The sequence below is a fragment of the Chelmon rostratus genome, chromosome 17 (assembly GCF_017976325.1).
Source record: "Chelmon rostratus isolate fCheRos1 chromosome 17, fCheRos1.pri, whole genome shotgun sequence".
Classification (NCBI taxonomy): domain Eukaryota; kingdom Metazoa; phylum Chordata; class Actinopteri; order Chaetodontiformes; family Chaetodontidae; genus Chelmon; species Chelmon rostratus.
The window spans coordinates 11,919,961-11,941,349 of record NC_055674.1 but is presented as its reverse complement, the minus strand read 5'-3'; the positions used below and the strand labels follow the sequence as shown (position 1 = coordinate 11,941,349).

The 21,389-nt window shown below is 42.6% G+C and overlaps 1 protein-coding gene across 2 annotated transcripts in view; it reads right to left on the bottom strand.

Moving 5' to 3' along the window:
* The window catches only part of cep112 (centrosomal protein 112), a 96,939-nt gene that overhangs the window by 20,232 nt on the left and 55,318 nt on the right, over positions 1-21,389 (bottom strand). For both annotated transcript variants that reach the window (XM_041956924.1, XM_041956925.1), the window contains exons 20-22: positions 19,291-19,521; positions 8,639-8,701; positions 3,175-3,324 (exon numbers count right to left, since the gene is read on the bottom strand). In XM_041956924.1, the coding sequence (XP_041812858.1) occupies positions 3,175-3,324; positions 8,639-8,701; positions 19,291-19,521 (444 nt within the window). The remainder of the gene's footprint in view (positions 1-3,174; positions 3,325-8,638; positions 8,702-19,290; positions 19,522-21,389) is intronic.

Sequence of the window (21,389 nt, the reverse complement as noted above, 5' to 3'; positions counted from 1 at the left end):
ATTCAGGATAGAAATGGCAGAACGGGGCTGGTGAGGAAGAAAAAAAAAGGGACATCTGATCTGGTGCAGCATGCATTCAGAACAACTGTTTTGGGATTATCCCGATTCAAATGTGCGGCTAACTTTGATGTTATTTTCTTCCCCTCCCATTGTCTGAAGCCCCTCGCTCTCTTCATAATCCGAGCCCTTTGAAGTGAGCAGCATGGAAACAATGTCAGCAGGCGACACACTCCCTCCGATGGCCCACTGACAGCTCTCCGCCAATTTCTTTCTTTCTTTTTCCCTCTCTCCCTCTTTCTTCCCTTGTCCTTCTGTTTGCTGTCTCAATCCTCACACTTCCTCCATCCCTTTGTCAGCTCTCCCTCTCTTTCATCCCCTTGACTGTTTACCATTTCACCCTATTCCTCTCCCTCTCTTTTAAAATTTACACCAACTCTATTTTATTTCATTATTTTATGTGTCTCTATTTGCTGTTTGACCAACCTTACCTTCCTCTCCCTCCGTGACTGCATTATTTCCCCTCATGTCTGGCCTTTAATAAGCAATTCAATCATTAATTGGAGTCTCATTAGCTGGTGGTTAATACAGGGGGGATCATAATAATGAAGACACAGATAATGAAATGAGAAAGCCTTTGTCTGCTCTTAACACAGATGCCAAGACCTCTGTCTTGTAACACAGCCTATGGCTGGGGAAACATCTTGTGTGTTTGTTGTGTCATGGTACAGCAAAGCTACAATATGAACAAGTGTGGCAAGAGTCAGTGCCACTAAGTCTCCTCAACAGTCCACATGGAACATTATTTCAGTAAATAAGGAGTAAATTATTGTGTATATACATGTAATTTAGTAACTTCATAATAGAATAATGTTTCTGTAGTTTTTGTCTTCCATCTAGACAACAAGCAAAGATTAAGAATAAGCAGGAACTCCATTCAGTGAAACAGGAATAAAACATAAAACTGCTCATGACTGAATATCAGTGAACTGACACTTGTGTCAGTTAAGCATAAAAAAGTCAGTAGCTCATCTTCTGCGGTGCTTTGCATGTTTGTAGCCCCACTGGAAAGGATTTCCTGCAGCTTTGTTGATCACAATCTGAACACAGTGAATGTGTGTTTATGAATGAGTATGAAGATAAATGAATAAGGATCTGAGCTATAAGCCATGCCTAGGTCATAAAAATTATTCTGTGAAGGAGTTCCCATCTGGACTGAATTATTTTGAGCCCAGAACCACCATCAGCCTTTTTGTAAATCATGTATGGATAGCAACGGAAAACTGGATATTTCATTTCTAGGTGTGGGGCAAGCCATCTCAGAGCAAAGTGGCCGCTTTAGGGGAAAATTCAGGTCTAGGGTGGGGGGTGGGGGGGTGCTGGGCTACCAGGGCCTGGAAGGAGAGGAGATCTAATGGGAGGCTCACAGACCTGCCTTCTTACTATATGAGGCAGCTGCAACCGCAAACAGACAAGGTTGTCTTTGGAAACGTGTCCTGATCCCAGACACAACAACTCTTTATTTAGTGAGCCACACCCAATCTACTGCCACTGTGTCCCAGTCTGGTTGCTTGGGCAAGAGGCAGAATAAAGATCCTGTGAGTCCAAAAGAGAAACCTGCATGGAGGACGGTGAGGATCCGGCCAAAGAGTGGACAAAAATGAACTAAACACTATTTTATCTACTCATTTTAAAAAGTGCTGATCTCTACTCTCAAAATTGTCATCAACTAACATTGTTCTACACATGAAATTCAATTAGGACAGGTTTAACGAAATGAGCAAAAGTGAGAAATAAAAACGTTAAGGCTAAAAAAGGAGCCTGAGTGCAAAGTTAAACTGTGAAAGAGAATAGCAGCGATAATATAGAGAGGCTCTGACTCAAGACGTGGGGTGCAGCAGACAGATTTATAAGCGTCAGCCAGACACAGAGCACACAAGCCACTTAAAGACACTATGGAGTTTGCAACCAGCCATAAAAATGACAGAGCGCATGCACACAAACTGTGTCCATGCTTTAACAAAAGGAAAGCAACCCCTGTCTAGTCTATAAAAGTCAAATCCAGACAAGGCTTTTTTTGAGAATGTAGTTTACTGACGCCCCCCCTCCACACTCTAAAGGTTTGCCTCTGCAGGTGAACACCACAGAGACCACTGATATAGGACAGGAAGTATACAAGACTGCTAGGAGATTAAGAAGATAGGAGGATAAGAGAAATAGCTGGTGCAGATGCTGCTGACAGTTTTCAATCCACTCCGCTATAGTTGATTACAGTGTATTTACTGAAGTAAAAAGAGTTAAGGAAAAAAAAGTGCTCAGATTGCAAATTAGTGAACAAACAAACTTATGCAAACTTGTTTTGGGAGTTGGGTTTTTGCAAACAATGCCTGAATCAAACAACCTAATCAAACTATACACAACATTACGGGATATAATTAAAAAGTCTGAGTGTTTCAGTTTTACAGTCCCATCCCCTTAAACTGTTGAATAATACATGTTTTATGGACAAAGCTGCGACTCTCTGTTCTTCTTTCTCTTTTAAAATAACTCTCTGATCAGTTTCATTGAAGTGTGTGACCAATCCACTGATGTTAAAATAGCAGTCCAGCTGGTTAATAACTATTTCAACTCACTGCACACGATACTGAGTACAACACATCTCCAGCCTTTTATATAACACAGCGTAAGTTTTTACCCACACATTCCACCTGATTGTGACTGATTTTGTGCTTTTCCCAACTTCTGTCAGAAAAGTTTTTTTTTCTTTTTTCACAAAATTGTGACATGCTGCTCTGATTAATTACTGCAATTCGGCAAGAACTGTGACTGATCAATCAATGTCAACTGCTGCGAATCAGACAGATCCCCATGATCTGATAAATTACGTTACTAGATGATAGTGTATAGCACAGCTCTTTTGCCCTCAGAGTTAATGTTATAGTTTGGAAAGTTCAGCTACAATATGCTGCACTGAGCTCTGATAATGTACTCATATTGCTCTGGACTCCGCAAGTTCCATATGATGGGTAGAGGAGTGGCATTTTTCAACACTCTGTATACTTTGTTCATTCACATAACATGGAAAAAATACAGTTGGTAATTTTGTTTCATGAATGTCGATAAATGCAATTATTAAGTGCGATTATGTGAGTGGTCTTCTAGGTGCCCAGCACTGACCTTGTTGGCCTGATCAGCGTGGCCAGTTAATGTCCTCCTCTCCTCATCCCATCGGGCATTTGTCTCCACCAGCTGCCTCTCCATTGCCTGCTGCAGACGAACAGCCTCCTCCTTTGAGTCACATACAGATGTCTGCAGCTCTGCAATTAACTATATATGAGAAAAAAATTAATGTATGATTGTAATTCTGGATTTTTGGATCTTGATGAATGTCCAGGATTGACAGAAAAGTGGCAGATGGACAACTGACCACACAGTGTGTTATACCCACTGGTCAGTGAGTAAATCAGAAGTCATTGTATATAAGTTATATGTACTTTTTCTCAACTTATATTTGAAACAAGTGACGCAGTTAAAACAATCAACTTGTTGCCAGATGCAAAACACCAAAGATGTTCCCTACGCAAAATACTGATTTGCTTCATTTCACTGGTCTCACAAAATGACATCAGACGGAAAATGCATTTCACATTTGTCATGGACTTGGATGGCAGCAGCAATCACCTTGAAATGCTGCTTTTCCCAGAGTCTCATGTCTTGTGTCTTTTTTGAGAAGAGACAGAAGAAAGAGAAAGAGAAGAGGGAGGGAAAAAAATAGACAGGAAGGAAAAAAACAACTTCCTTTTTGAAGAGCAGAGTGACTTTGTGTTGGTGAACTTGCGGTGCACACCAAGATGAAAAGGAACTGCCTCGGCTTTGAAATCCTCCAGTCAAAATTAACATTCTATTTAAGCTACTGTCAGGGAAAGGCAGAGGAAAGATGAGAGAGAGTAAAAGAGAGAGGGAAAGGAAGGCAGAGAGGGGGAAAGAGAAAGAGACATAGGTGGGGGGGCTGCTGCTAGCTTTGGGCTAGACAGATAATTGTTTACCGTGTTCAAACTCTGGAGGACTAGCCCTGCTGGAATCTGCACATTGTGTGGGAGTATGGGAGTTAGAGTGGTGCAGGTCGACCACAGATGGAGAGAGAGAGAGATGAGAGGGAGATTAGGCTTATTTTATCAGTAGGAAAGCCACATGAAAGCAACAAATGGCACATTATTATGGGAACATCATTTCTGGGCGTAATAATTATTTTGCAGTATGGATTCCCTGCATCTGCTGGTCTTCAGCCCCAGGCGGTGGCGGCACTCTAAACTAGTGAACTCAGCTGTCTGTCTTGTTATTCCTCTATATATATACATATACACACCGCAGCACCTTTTTCTCCGTCTGATAGCCAGCCAGGACTTTTTAAGGCTGTAATTGGTCTGGTGAGACTTGTCTATTTCCATAGCCTGCTAGCATCTCTGTTTAGGGCTAAAGGCGGGCTTACCTCTCTATGAACCTGGGGTAAAAAGGGGGAGAAATGAGCAGGCCTGGTGTTTATTCATCTGTTTATAAACAGAAAGGTGAATAACTAATAACGATAAAATGATGCCACCATAGAAAAGGGGATGCTTTGCAATGTTAATGAGAATGAAAACTTGTTGGCTGATGTTGAAATGGTGCAGCCTGGTTTCAGACCTCTTAATTGCCACACACACCTCTGATCTGCCAAGTGATTCAAAACGTGAGGTGAAAACAAACTGGCAAGTGATAGAAAAATACTCTCAGTCTTCATTCACTAACATTGTGTACATCATAAGAGTCATACAAAAAATAAATATATAAAACTGGAGCTGAAATTATGAGTGAATGATGTAATTAATTAATGGACAAAATATTAATTTGAACATTTAGTACAATTGACTAAATAGAAAAACTAATTTGCATATTTTTTGACAACAGTTAACGATTGTATAGTTGGCTCCCACTGATGGGTGACTTTATAACTTAAGCCAGTAACACACATGAACTTATACGTAAACCTGAGTACTGTCATTATTTTGGCAACCTTTGGGGCAGCACAACTAGCTGCCAAAAAAGCACTGACATATTGTATGACCTTGTAAAGTTGGAGCAATATTGGAATTAATTTTGAGCTGTATTTCTGATGAATGTAAGTCCAATGTTCACTCTTTTAGCTCTGTTTTTGTCTCCACTGACAGAGGGAAATATCTCACGCTTTAGACGCCATGATGCTCTCTAGCAGTTGTTAACTGTCTGCTATTTGGTGAGCAGGGTTTTCGTTATCCAGTAATTACCGGATTTGTGAAAATATTCTGGCTCTACACACTGTTTCCCCCCCCACTGCTTCTGTGATGTCCTCCCTCCCTGTCACTCCTCTCCGAAGATTTTCACATTTAATGGTGAATTAAGGGTTTCTTTTGACCAAACCAAAGTTGGTGGAGATTGTTCGAAAGGTGGAAAGACGAAGCAGGACAGTTTCGGCGAGTTTTACTATGTTTCTGTCCAGTTTGAATGAAGCGTGTTTTACGATGATAAAATGACTGTTTTTGTAAATGGAGCGGTACAGAGGTTATTTCTGGTTCAACAAAGAAGATGTTACTCTTTTACAGAAAAGGTCTGACACTCAGAATAACAATCTGAGCTTGTCAGAGACAAAAACAAACACAATCAGTGGACATACTTTGATGGTGTGCAACACCCGGAGGGATTACATTGCAGCCAGTCGGCTTATGATCCATATGAGCTTTAAAAATGATCAATATGGATAATAACCTGAAGTATAAACAGTAAAGGATGGTTCATTATTGTTTTCAAGTATTTTTTTAAGCAGCGAGAATGTATCAAAAGGAATAAATATTGTAACAGATCCTTTTTGGTTAACACATGCCTAAGAGGTCACCTGTGAACACTGTTTGTGGAACTTAACAACCAGTATTGTGCAAAAATAAATGAGGTACATTTGCATATGGAGTGAACTTCAACCTCTTCCTTCCAGAACACGGTACTTCTCATGCACTGTGCCTCCCATGGCAAATTCCCTCTGCCTCCTCCCTACTTCCATGGTGGACGGTCAGGGATAAAGTAATGATCTCCCACCAGTGCCACAGTTACCACCCACTGTAGCCTGATCATTAAGTGGGGGAAGAGAGCACAGCCCTGTTCAGTTCACAGGTCACCCAGGAGGACCACTCACAGCTAGACGCTTAACACACAGGATTGGATTGGAGAGACACTAATTAGGAGATTTTCTGTGTGTGTGTGTGTGTGTGTGAATGAGAAAGGCAGAGAAAGAGAGACAAAAACGAGAGAAAGAGAGAGAAAGCGATGTGTGTGCATGCACGTAAACATATACCCTGATGTGGTGTGTCTCCAGTCCCCTCAGGATAATGTATGGTGTGGTATGTTTTTAATTGGGCTATTAGCTATGCAGTTGAGCTCAAGAACGATGCCCCCTGTCAGACACTGAGGGGTTAACAACTGGGGTTAGCCTTTGAGGTTCAAAGGCCTCTTGTTTACATTTGACTGAGTTGCCCCAAGGGGGGTTCCACCTTTACCTTTCAAAACAAAGCCGCCCAAGCCCACGACAAATAGCCCGCATTAATCACGCATATTAATGTTTGCACAAAAACCCACACGATCAGCATAACCCTCCGTATAACAACACACTTCAACAACGGTGTTGAATTCTGCAAGACTTTTCTTTCATGTCAGAGAGAGTGTTGTTTGTTGAACCTGTGCCAGCTTTTTGTCCCCAAAAACAGAGGATTAATCACCTGTTGCTTCGTCTGCAGTGGCGTACCGCACCGCCAAAGCGGGCAAACATGGCTGAACTTTCGTACTGCATCCGACTTCTTTTGAAGTCGAGCATTGTGTAACCTAATAAGCTACCGTTTTCTCACAACATCTGCTTGTCAACCTCGCTTTCAACTCTGTGCCTTTGCCAGCCAACCAAAAATGGGGGGATTTAAAGAGGAGAAGAAAGAAAGAAAAATAACAAAACCCCCCTCTTTGAATCTCCTCTTTGGGTAACGAGGTGCAATTACGACCAAATGATTGCGATATTTTACCCTGCTACATAATCAACAAGAAAACTCTTTTCTTTTGTAATGTAAACACTACTTATGGTGTTTTGGATCTTTTAAACTGGTGAGGTAAAGGCTGCCTGAACTTTTGGAGACATTTTGCTGAATGACAGAGTGTGTCCTGGGAAGTTAAATACCTGGTTGGGGTGAAGAATTTGCTCAGTTTTAAATGGGTTCAGTCTGAGGATATGAGCAATAATGTTAAGAATATGGCCCTCAATGATGCCATGACAAGAGGAGAAGTAACAGGCACAGATATATATATATAAAAAAAGAGGTATTAGAGGAAGGTGAGAGACAAAGGAGGGGAGGAGAAAACAAGTCCAAGTGAATGGTAAGTGTATGAAATACAATTAGGGACGTAAATTGATCTTTTGAGACTGATTTATATTTCTGGTTCAAGAGATTGCAGGGGCTACTTGCACTCCTAATGAATGGCGGGAATTGCTGATGGTAAACCTGAAAAATCTGAACAAGTCTTAACAGTTAGATGAATTTGCATTGTGTTATCGAGCTAGCAGAGCCATTTCCAATGCTAACCTCAGCATTATTGCTCTCTATCACTAAGCAGGGAAGAAAGGAATGTAATTAATACCCAACACAGACTGACAATACATCACAAATTCATCTAGTTTTGCAGTGGCGCCATGATGATCCAAGGGCTAAATCACATGTTGAACTATAAATTAATTTCAACACAGAAGACATTGATGTTGGAACTGATGAAACTCACTGGAGAAGCATCAATCTGGATATAGCCCCTTTAATATATAGCACACAGCACTCAAACTACAAAGTGGCCAATACAAGGTGGATCAAGCAATGTGTGGATTTTAAAGTAGTATAAATTGATTTTTGGCCACTTGGGGGCATCTGAACAAGCTGTAAACACAACACTGATATATTAACTTTATGATAGAAAACAGTTGCCTGTTAACACATTCAGGAGGCACGAAGCAACATCAGCATTCACTTGGAGTAGTGTTTCTGGCCAGGAATAGGCAAGTCTAACATTCACTCTCTTTCTGGCTCCCTATGAGTGACCACTTGTTTACAGGTTGGTATTTAACTCAGTGATGCATAAAAATACTGATTAGTGATGCTTTAAGCTATAAGAGTATGAAACCTGATTACAGACATTTCTGTCTGAGCTGCAAATCAGAGCTTTTCAAACAGTCACCATTAACACCTCTGGACATAAGGTTGAAAGAGGGAACAGGAAAAGGAAAGACTAAAGCCGGACAGCAGACCTTTAGATATTCTTTATATAATAGAAACTTCTGTGTTTCATGCGTAGGTTTATTTGTCTGAGCTCTGCACAAGCTTCATGGCAGATATGGGATGAATTTGTGTGTGTGTGTACCAGTGTGCTTGTGCACATGTGTGAAGGGTAAAGGGCAGCAGTGGCTTGCTGTGTGTTCAAGAGAGTGTGTGAGTGTTTTCATGTGTGCTTCCTTCACCTCTCCCATCAGTACGTTTGTCCAATCTTTCAAGCGGTTCAGTGGAGAAAGAGGAATATAAAATGAAAGGGGGGGGGGGAGAAAACTGATTACCTGAGCAGACTTGGCGAGCTTCTGACCATACTCCTTCTCAATCTGCTTCAACCTGCTGTTGGTCTGCAACAAGAAGGGAGAGGGGAGTGTGAGAAAGAGATATGCAGACAGACGGATAGAGAGACACAAAGAGAGAGCGAGTTGTGAAATTGAATCTTCTGTTAGGAAGTGCACACGTAACCCTCCCAACCTAACCATGCTCACACACACACACACACGCTCGTGGTGACCTCTGCCTCTTAGCAGTGTGTCCCCGTGGTCCAGGCCTGTAGCCCCTTGGCACAGTGCCAGGCCCAGTGTTCATGTGTGCCAGCAGGTAGTGACGGGCATGGTGCACAGTGGGCACCACTCCCCCTTTGATCCCCTGCCAACAATTCATCACTTAACAAGAAGGGGGGCAAGTGTGGGGAGGGGATTAAAACGTTGCTGCCAATTAGCTATAGGGAGAAAAAAGAGAGAGAGATGATCGGAAGAAGCTGGGAGACACAACACGGTGGAGACAGAATAGGAGTGAATGGAGACTGTTGTTAGGAGTTTATTGAGCGGCGCTCGTCTCTTTGTTTTCGGTTGTTGCTCTATGGGAAGCTAGCCAGCTGGAAGCAAAGACTGCGAGCGTCTAATACAAGATCTGTCTCCGTTCAGCTAGCCGTGTTGTGATGCCAGAGTTTCAATGAGAGGCTGAACAGTGGAGTGAGATAATGAGGTGTGAAGTGCTGGAATTCGATGGGGATGTCAATGGCTGCCAGTACGCATGGTGACAAGGCCTATACAAGTACTGTAGAAAGGCTAAGGCTTAAAGTAATGGGGGATATAGGTGATTATTTAAAAGGCAGGCAAGTCCTTTCAAGTTTTACATTCATGCCTGAAGATAAAAAGTACTGTATATCAATATATTTATATTGTTCACTGGTCTATTATTTTGAAAACTCACATAAAGCAGAAATAAACTGAGCACACATAGGTTGCCTATATTAACTGTGTACAACATCATTGTGCTCCTCTATTTTGCGTTCCTGTATGCCAGTTACTGTTAGTTGAATCAATTTCCTCAAAGGTGTTACAGAAGTTCCACCTCATCTTATTTCAAGGAAATATTAGAAACTCAAACCCCCCCCCCCAAAAAACAGGGGATGGGAATCACCAGGGGCCCCACAATGCGATATTATCACGATACTTAAGCAACGATCTGATATTAGCGCGATCTTAAACATTTTGTCTGTTCATTCAGTCTGTTTATCTCACTCAAATCATTTTTATAGCAGCAAAATGGGATTGTCAAGCAGATAGACTGACCAACACTGGCAGAAAATTCCGATGATTGTGACCTCTGCTGACCTCACCAGAAAAAAACTCTGCACCATCTACTGGACTGAAAAAGCAATGCTAATAATTTCTCTAATTAAGATCGATACTTGTTTGTATTGCTACAATATTGTAAACCAAAATATCACGCACTATGATAAATCAATTTTTCCCCAGCAATGCTATAAACTCTGAAATACTGCTGCCCCTGTAAGCATCTTGCAAAGCCAGTGATGTGATAAGCGACAAAAAGCCTATTCTTTTTCATTCTTGAAAACTTCCTGTTCATTGAACACAGGAAACATAAAAACACCTATTTAGAAATTTATTTAAAACTTCAGCAAATTTGACTTATATATTAAAAACACCCATTAGACAGACCGATGCACACACACACAGACACACATGTACACACACACACAGGGTTGAATCTCTTGTCCTGACAGCCACTGACAGACAGACAACTCACTAACAAACACCGTTTCATTGAACGCACCCCTCACAGCCATCAACACCTGAGCTGCGTTTGGACTCTGCACCCCATCCAAACACTTCCTGACAAACACTGCCGTCCCGCTCTTAGCGGACACACCTGTCACCACGGAAACACAGAGCCATCACCAAGGATACTGGCCTGTCTTCCTGCGCCAGGACTCTTTTGAGTGGCAGCCCGCTCGTCCCTAGGGGCCCTACAGTGGCTGATGAGAGAGGGTTAGACAAAGAAGGATGTAGAAAAGGCGAGGGAGAAAGAACTGTGTGTGGGAGAGGGGCACAAATGGAGTCTTTCTATGTTTTTCTTTACAGCTGACACATTTGTTGTCTTCCTTTACTGCTGCGGGAGTGCTCCATCTTGTCTACAGCATACTTGAAGTGAAATTGTGGTAGCTAGTCTTAAGACTTTCTTATCAGATCATCTGAAAGCAGGCTACATTTCATTGAAAACCCAACTTAATAAACACCAAAAAATATGAGGCACATCGCCATAACGCTTTCATTTGATGTTATTATCGTTGTAGTGCATATTTTGAAAGTTAGAGCAAAGCATGGGACTTAAATGTGGCTCAGTAATGAAAATGTTCACATCACAGTTATATATCAGCAACACCATTGCGGTTGACTGTGAGGTAATGAGGTGTGTGTGGCTCTCTGTACTGTATGTGACTGTGGGTTCACATGTGAGTGTATTCATGGAAAACATATGGCCATATTGACATGCAAACAAGCTCAGATGTTTCATAAAAACATAAAGAGCTTGCTACTAGCCTATTCCTTTTACCTATATCCACTCAGGGGAATTCAGCAGGAAGCATTATACAACATCATACATTATACAGCTCAACCATCTAGACGCACATTAAAAATGGCTGGAAATAGATGAAGATATGGATGGTACATGCAAGGAAAAATAGCCCAACAGGACTGTGACAAATACAAAGGGAAAATCAGAGCTAAATTAAAAGCCCAGCTATATGTGTGTGTCTGTGTGCAAGTGTGTGTAAGCACTTTCAAAGAGACTACCTGTGCCCTGCCAAAGGCATTTTCGTGCTGAAGGCACTTTGAGGCTGTATCAGGCTCTTCAATCGGCTCTTAATCCTAGCTGTGTGGAGTGCGGCTTCTTTGAAGTGTGTGTGTGTTTGTGCATGTGTATGGGTACGTGTGTGTGTGTGTGTGTGTGTTCAGGAGAGTGGAAGTGGATGTGAAGGCAAGGCATGCACCGCTTACCAGAACTTAATTAATAATCTGTAGTGGGAACCAGGCCAAACACACACATATTAAGACACATACAGCGCACACTAGAAAAGGACTGACAGGAGTGGCAGAAATATGCACACAAGTCACACTTACTCAAACATAGACAATGGACAAACAGGATGCACGAAGGCCAAACACACATCCAGAGTTTGATCTATTGCGGTGTAGAAATGAAATTTGCTCAAGGTGTGCAGTTGTGTCATTGCTAAAGGAAAAAAAAAAAAAAACAAAGTAAACATTTCTCAATAAAGTAATCCAGCCAACACATGATAACTTCTGTGTGTGCGTTCAAGTCAAGTGTGTCGGTTTCCAGTATTTTCAAAATCTGTTCAGTGCAGTCTTCAGTCCTGGACAGGATATTGCCTCCATATGGCATTTTTCTCCGATGTGTTTCCAATCATCTCACATTGCTAAAGAGCAATTATGGTTTTGAGCATCGTCCTAAAGATGAACTTTGACAGATGATACAAAACTACTGACGCAAAGACGATGTTAATCCATGCACAGAAAGGACACATTTTCGACAGCTGATTGACAGGCGATTAGGTAAAGGGCATGGACGTGTTTAATGTGACAATGAGTCACAAAACACGCTCTTTGAATGGTTGTTCGTGGTTTCACCCTGCACACAAAATGCTGTTCACTGCAAACTAGGGAGCTGATTTATGGGGTTCATTTCTCGAAAAACAAAATAACCTGATTTCAAAGAGAAGCTTTTCTCCCCATTGCTCCACGAAGCCTTCAGTTTTAGTGGCAGCAGCATTTGTAAGCACTCAAAACAATCCTCTGTTCACTACGCATGTCTCTCATAACAATTTGAGTTCAATCTGCCAGCGAGGGGGAGCTGGGAGATGTTATTTGCTCGTTTGTCTGTAATCATTGCTGTCTTGCTGTGCTTGCCTGTGTATCTGCGTGTGCGAGAGAGAGTTGGGGCTGTAATGACAAGAGGCTTTATTTCAATTTCACAGTTTGCCATCACTTCCTGTCAGTAGTGATTGTCTTAATGCCTGCTGCTCACTGTCACTACCACATCACACACAAAGTACGGAAATAATGTATCACGGGCACACGCACGCAAGCAGGCATATGCAGATAAACATACATCAAAACACACACACACAACATACCAAATGCTCAGTGATTACGCACTCAACCAGCCAGTTCCTGGTATCAGAGAACCAATTATATCCATTACCATCAGTGTGAGTGGGCTCAACATCTAAACCACATCATAAGGTAAAAAAAAAAGTTGGTTTGAGGCGGTGAATGTGTAATGGCAGATTACTTCACCATAAGCAGGTAGACAGACTTTAAAACCACAGAAAGAGTGTCTCATTCATGCTTTCTGCGTATAGATTTATGTGAACTATCACATAGGCAAAGGTCTTCACTTGAGATGACTGTTAAACTTTGACAGCAACGCTTTTGCTGAAGGAGATGTAAAGTTTTTCCACTTGGTCATTGAACTTTGATAGAACTCTGATGTCTGTCTAATTTTCTGTCTAGGTAGACCTTACTTCCTATCTATTTATGCCTCCATCCCTACTTTGATCAATAAGTCTGCCTGATGTTCAGATGTGGGATGATTCTGAGTTGAATTAGAAACTTAACCCAAAAAAACAGAGCCCAATATCATGGTGTCCCACTTAAAACTCCACTTCAAACCAAAGTGTAATCTATAGCGTGCAACAAGATGGGAGCTGCCTGACGCCATGTTTTAATGCGATTGAGAAAGTGTGTCGCTTCCCTCCCTCCTCTTGGATGACTTCAAAAAGTGAGCAAGGGAGCCGTGTGATGTTTTTTTGGGACGGCAGAGCCTTTACTTTGACTCTTTCATCTGCTGGGTGACTCACTCACTCTCTCTCTCCGCCGCCGGGCCCGATGGTGCACTGAGGAAACGGGGAGCTCAGATAGGTCTGGGCATGCGTACACGCACACAAACACGTAACATATGTTCATACACAAACACAGAAACACAATCTCTAGCACTTTAATGTGTTTGTGCAGCAGCTCTGACGTAAACATACACCAACAGCAGACAAATACCAATTCAGACACACAGGTCAAATAAATCTGAATGTCCTATAACAAACATCCTAAACTTGATCTCTTTCTCCCCTAAAATCAGATCCTTCGCTCCGCCTCCCCCATCTCTTTGTCTCCCAGTTAGTCTGTTAGTGTGAGGTGAATGCGGGCCCTCTTTGATCATCCCTCAGCCTGTGTTTCTCTCCTCCTCGTCTAATCCATGACCGACTGAATAATGTGATTTGGTGTATCTCCAAATGGCAGAGGACCAACCTAATAAGTCAGCAGTGACAGGGGGCAAGGGAGAAGAACAAGACGTGGCTATGGCAACAACAATGACAACAACCTCGTACCACCATCTTCTGGCTGAGAGGGAGAACAGTACACTCACCGAGGCTGAAAGTACGCGGTCGCGATCAAAGTGAGTGTGAAAGGACTGATAAAATGTTAACAGATGTACCAGAAAAACTTTATTAATCTTCCGCATTTTCTGAGTTTAATGTTAACACCTCTCTGTAGAGGACAGTCAGGTTCAAAATCAAATTTGTTCATAACAGCTTTATTGATACTGTTTCATCGCTGCTGGTGAACTTTCCCCTTGTGTCAATGAACAAAGGAGCAAAAACCATCAAGGTCGGCATCGTGTAGGAACTGCAACTCCAGCGGGAATCTGGAAAATCAGCTGTGTGAATGTTTTGCAGTAAAGACATCTTGGGTGGTCTATTCACAAGTGCACAGGTCTAAATATGGATGTGAAGGCACAACAAGAACACACTGAAGACGCATTAAGATCCAATCGGTCGAACCACATTTGAGGATGGTCAGGGTCCACACATGGAGAATAGTGTGAAAGCAGATGCAACCTCGGCCACATAAAAAGATCGCCTAGTCAGCTTTGTTGCAAAGCACAACAAACAAAAGTTATATACAGATGATTTTCTTTTGCCAAACAACTTAAATGAGGGTTTGAAGTTGGTGCCCAAGCTGAGGTACCAAACTGCCACTGCAATCCTCTTCTCCAGCTGCATTACTCATCACAAACAAGCTTTTTTTCCTTTCTCAGCAGCAGTTTCTCACGGATGGAATGAAATGCGAGTGCAGAGACAAACTCTGCTCACAAATGATCACTTACGACCTCATGGATCAAAATGCAAAGAGAATATAAGGATACAGGATATGAACAGAAAAGACAAATACAGACTAAATAATTGCCAACAAAGCTGAAATTACAGAAACACACATTTGATGAGACATAACTAATCAATCCAAAAAATGTATTAATCAAGCCCATTGGAGTTTGTAGTTCATTTCTATGTTCAGCAGAAGCTACCAAAGAACGCACCTACAGTAACACTGTCTGTCAAAGAAACTGTGTTACATCATCTGAGCCCTTGACAACTGCAGGGTCATGTCATAACCAGAGGAGATGTACACAAGAAAGCTCCAGCCAGCTTTCTGAGCCAAACTAAGTTTTAGAGGAAGAACCTCTCAGATTTTTTAGACATGTATAGACTTCGCCTCCCTGAAGCAGAAAGAAAAATGACCTGCAGGGGGAAAAACAGACTAATTGCAAGACAGAGGCCTTCATCCCTCAGCTGTCTAAAGCTCAACCCATGTGTTTGTGTGTCAGAAAGAGAGCGAGCACTGTCAAGCGAGTCACGTGGGACATGGCCAGAGGGACAGTGGTGCTGTGACACGGGGAACAGGGATTGGCTGCTGCATGCCAAAAAGCTGCTGTCTCATTGGCTGATGTTTGCCTCTAGGTGGTTTTGTCACACTTGGTTAGTGTTTGATGAACTGCCCTGTCCCTTTGATCTAAAGTGAAAGTGTGCACATGCACGCACACGGACACATGTTTGTACTTGCATCTTTGTGAGGACACTCACTGACATAATGCATTCCCTAACCTTATTACCTTAACCATCACAACTACATGCCTAACCCCAACCCTTACCCTAGCCTAAACCTAATTCTAACCTAACCCTTAAAGCCAAGTCTGAACCTTCAAACAGCCCTTTGAAGTTGTGAGGACCAACCAACATGTTCTCACTTTGTCAGTAAAAAACTTGCTTCAGTCCTTACTACGCAGCAGGTTTAAGTACACATACACACTCACATACACAATACACACACATATAGACGCACTATGCACATACACAGAGAAAGTGCGTGCTTCACCCTGTCATGTCACTGTGTGTGAACACTCTCTTTAGTATGTGCAGTTGTGCACGTATGGTGACAATTAAAAGCCATAAGAATGCGGGCCACTTGTGTATGCAGTACATGTGCACATGTGCAAACATACCAAGTACATATAGGTGTGTGTTCTCTCTTCACTCAGACACACACTCACACACAAATATATCAGACAAAATTTGCACATCTAATCTCCTCTAGCAGTTCAAAGAACTATGTTCTCCAGACTAAGAGAAAATATGAATTCTAGGTTCCAGACGTTCCTATCAAACCTGAGGCCTCCTGATCTTTTGTCTCGCAGTATCTCAGATCTCTAGTATCGACAGGCAGGGAGTGAGCAGGACACAGCCATGTGTGTGTGAAACTTGTGTGTAATGAAACTTTAAGCTTAAATAATTACTGCCTATTACAAATATGACCTGTGTTTTATATGCTCGTGGTCATACAGAGGAGTGTGTGTGTGTGTGTTTGTGTGTGTGCATGTGGTAAAAATATTCCCACACATGCTCAAAGCCCAGAACTGATTTCTAGTAAGGCCAACTCTTTATAGAAAGCCCTAATGTTCTGGGTTTTGCCACAACTTTAAGGCAGAGTGGGGGGGTGGGGACGATGGAGGTGTGGAGCAGAATAAGAAAGTTAGATAAGGAGGTGGTGGTGTGGGTGAGAGGCAGGATTCATGCCCACAGTAGCCCACAGATGAGGCGTCTTTATCTGTCACAGAGGCAGCTTCACAGGCCCCTCAGTGGAGAACGGAGATTGGGAGGTCTGGGGTTGTGTGCATTCAGTCTCACCCATAAAGACACACACACACACACACACACACACACACACACACACACACACACACACACACACCAGAACACCCCCCTCCTCACACCATCTACTCAGCCTACCTCCATCACTTTTTCCTTCTCTCCTCTTTTCGTTTTGATGCAGCTCAAATGTATGGAACTATCTTAGCGTCTGATCTTATCTCCTCTGATATTCTGTTTCTCATTATTTCATTCCAACAGCTTCGACTGTCTACTCCCAAAACGTCACCCCCATCCCCTGTATCCCGCTCTGTCTCTCCCCTAAACGCATGTGTCTTTGATGGGAATCCATTCATGGATTTAATGGATTTCTCTGGCCTTTTTTCCAGGATCTGGTAGATGTGTTAAAAAAAAAACTGGCCTTCCAAGAGCATGGTGGACTGCAGAGGACAGCATTTCTGTCTGCATCAAAAGAATGAGAAATTTTCAGCTTACAAAACAGGGTGAACGAGTCAATATGGATCTGAACGCTGGATGACTTCAATCCCATGAAAAAAAAAAAAAAAAAACAGGAAAACAGGGCACAAGGAAGAAGTGAAACTACTCCCTGCCCACTCCGAAGTCAAACTTGGAGACAGATTAGAAAGTAGAAAACGGGGGAAAAGCACCACATTCAACCTTTGCTGAGTTTTTTTTTTTAGAAGCGTGCATGCACTTTCAGATGACAAAAAAGGAACGAGAAATCATTAATCTCTTTCAGAAAAAGTGAAACTAGCACATGGCTTATAGTGTTATCAGTTCAAGTTCAACATTCAGCCTCACTGCTTTGAATCCACTCCAGATTCCTCGACAACTGTGGGTCATTTTTTTCCCTATGTATAAAAAAAAAAAGAGCCAAGAGAGAGGGGAATTAAAGTGTGCCAAAAAGATAAAATAACTTTTAGCTGCAAAACAGCTTTCACATATCCAAAAATGAAGAAAAGGGGGCTGATAGGAAATGGCACGATTTCTTCAAATGAGGATTACCCTTTAATAAGCACACTCTTTTCCTCGGATCTCTCCCTTCAGCACCCCTGGTTCTGTGTGCCATATGGAGCCAAAATGGCCGTCTGGGTGCTTTGGAGGTCCCTGCATTCCGGGGCTAATGCTGCGCAGCTGGCGTGGGATGGTGTCTAATGAAAAATGCTCTCTTTGATGGGCCCTGCCGAGGGATTAGGTTCTGATCAACACCACCTTAGGTCAGCTTCCTGCTAGACCAGCACAAGATTATGAGTGATTTCCCAGCCATGGGTCCAGTTTCTGTCGTGGCCAGGGGAGCGAATATGAGACAGAAAGAGGGAAAGAAAGAGAGAGGGTACCTCAGAAGTTCTAATTGAAGTACTTCCTGGTTCACTAAGATAGCAAAAAGCAAAGCTGGATAATGACTTTACTGAAATGCTGTGGTTTCCCCTCCAAGTCCAATCCCCAAGGTGTGTGTGCATTTCAAAATGGTATATCTCATGATGGTAAGAGGGTCAACCAAAGGACTTAATTTCTACAAATACGTAAGGACATGTATTGTACATGCTTGTAGCCCCTTTACCTTACTGAACTCTCTGTTTAAGGATCTGGTAGTAAAATTCTGTAATAGTAACAAGCTGGGTTTCATGTGGTGTTTAGGACAGAGTATCTCAATAAGACTAAGGCTGTGTGGGTGACATATGCACAGGTTTAACTCCAGTTCAGATCTGAAACATTAAGATGTACTGATCTGTGCGACTGCACTGGCATGGCATCAGGCACAGGTTGCAGCAGATCCTTGCTACAGTGGTGAACCCAACCAAGCTCTCCTCCCTCTGGGGGCTTGGCAGGTAGAGTGGGTTGTCCATGAGTCACAGGTGGTGGTTCGATCCCCAGCTCCTCCTGTCCACATGTCCAACTGTCCTTGAGCCACTGAACTCCAATTGATCTTGATAGTTAGCACTTTGCATGGTAGCTTGCCGCCATTGGAATGGAAATATATTTGTGTGGTCATGTGTGTGTGTGCATGTGCGTGTGTGTGTGTGTGTGACTGGCAAAATGTAAAAGGCTTTGGATAAAAGCTCCATATAACCAGTGCTGGACCCAAGTACACAGGCACACGAACACAACCTGTTCTCATTGTCAACACTGATGAAAAACAATAGCTTGATAAAGGCAACGTTCAACACACGTTCTCTGATATCTATGGGAGACACGTAAACAGAGGCAGAAGTACAGAGAGAGAGTGGAAGAGGAAGTGAGTGATACATACAAAAGAATAAAAAAATCTTGATTGTCTGAACAAGAGTACTGCTACAACACAACAAAACACCTTCTAACAGCCACAGGCTGAAAACTGTCTTGAACTCACTCCTTGTGTACTGCAAAGCCAAACAAAGCTACGTCATGACCTCCTTCTTGCACAGTCAGCCACTCTCTCCACTCTTATAGGTTATGTTTATGTTTTATGTATGTATTCTAGTGAATCTATGAGGTGTCACTTTTTTTTCACCTTAATTTAAACCAGCATTCACATGCATCAGAAAGACATAAGATGATTTATGCAGACAGCATCCTATTGGAAACTGACCCTATCCCATCTTTATCCTCTCACCCATCACCCACCTTCTCTTGCGCAGCGTCCTTCTCCTGCTGGTGGCTTCTCTCAAGGTCGCTGCGGATGCGCTCCATGTCAGAGCGAAGCCGGTCCAGGGAGGCCTCTTTGTCCACGAATGCCCTTTGTTTCTCCTCCTCTCGGAGCAAAGCCGTCTCAGCCAACTGTTGCTTATGGTGTGCATGGGCACCCTGGAGTTCCTCACTGAGACTTGACAACTGGGCTTCCAAACCTGAAATGGTCTGGAAAGAGACAGATACACAGATGTATAGCGGATTTAGGTAAGTGACATAACCACTGTCCTGCAGATATTGTGGGGACACTTAGTTAAGATTTCTTCATATTCCTGTTGATAGAACAGATAGAAAGTTTAGTTTATTGTGCATCCCCCCGGGTGTACGTATGTCTAAATGTGTTTATTGGATGTACCAAGGGAGATTTCAAGCTTTTCAGAACATCCACCCATATTTCTATGTGTACTCATATATTCCCACACAGAAAAATGCCGTGCCAGTGGTCTGGCTGGATTGCAGGTGGAGTCAAGTTCTCTAAAATGATACCCGAGTGAAAGCTGTTAAGAAATGTCAATACATAGTATATTGATAGGCATGAAGATTTGAGGTTGAGACACAGTAAGTTTGGAGGAGTGCTTCTACAGCTAAACTAAGTGCAGGAAAGTTTCACAAACAGGCTTAAATGTTTTTTTTCCCTCTGGGTGGTTGTGTGGGGGCTGATTGATGGCCTGACCCTCTCGCTTGACCTCTTGTTTTTTTAACTGCTCAGCCATGACTTTGCCCAGAAGAGCCCTTTAATAGTGCTGCCAGTGTGAGTCAACAATACATAGTAGAAATTGCTAATAAGAACAACCCCACAGCCTTTGTAACACCAGAAATAAGACTGGTCTGATACTGCAAAACTGCATCACTGCTGGTATGATGAAGTTTGTTTCTTTCTTTATGTACATTTCACATTTCAAACTACCAGGTTTAGTAAGAGGACTGCTATGTGCATTTGTGATATGACATGGGCTAAACATGTTACAGTTGGAAGTTCTCGGTCATCAAAAAGCCCCTTAATAGAACATAAAGAACACCACATGTACTGCATTTATCTGTAAAATATTATAATTTCCTACAATTTGCAATAAGCAAAAAGCATTGTAGTGGATTGTAGGTGGCTCTAAGATGCATTGCAGTTGTGGCGTTTCACACTTCCGTACCTATATTGCACATTTTCCCCAGCTATTGCACACCCTCATTACTCTCATTGGTTTACTTGGTTGATGTCTTACTTTGGTTTGAACTGTGTGCCCCCCCCCCCAAAAAAAAAGCCCGGGCATCCCAGGACAACGCCATGTTAAGGCAATCAGACAGAAAGTGTCTGAAGTCTTTTTTAGCGGGCACTGGGGAGAATCAAAGAGACTTCAAAGGAGTGTCACAAAAACAGGCAGATGCTGTGGCTCTGTGTTATGCCCACCCCCCCCCCCCCCCAACACACACAGACACACAGACACACAGATCCACTTGTGCGCACACGTACATACACAGACAAACAGTCACACATGGTCTAACTGCACACACATACAATGGCATGCGGCACATTCAGAGAGAATATGAGGTAAAAAATAAACACACGCAATCCTCTCTCTCCATGTCCCACTCTCTGCTGTCTCTCAACATTACCAGCCTCAGTGCTCCATTTGTGCCTTCAAGGGCGAGCAGCTATTAGATCTGAGCCCTGAAGAGTCTTTAATGTATAATTCTCTCTTTAACAAATGTGGATGATCCGTCTTCCAAAAAATCTTTTAATAAGTTAGAGTATAATCTTCCAGAACACAGGCATTGGCAATGACACTTCAGAAACTTAAGAGGCCAAAAGAGCATGTTTCCTTTGGCAGTAAGTGAGAACAGCCACTTCAACAGGGCACAAGTTAGCATGCTGATGTGGAGCTTTGTGACGAAGCAGCTCGTGTTGACAATAGGAGAGTGTCAGAGGAAATATACTGGGTCAAATCATGGCAGCTAAGAAGACAAAAGACTGGCAGAGCAACAGAGGACAGAGTTGAAAAGGATGGCACACTGGTTAATGGACCGCATATGTTCAATCAAGA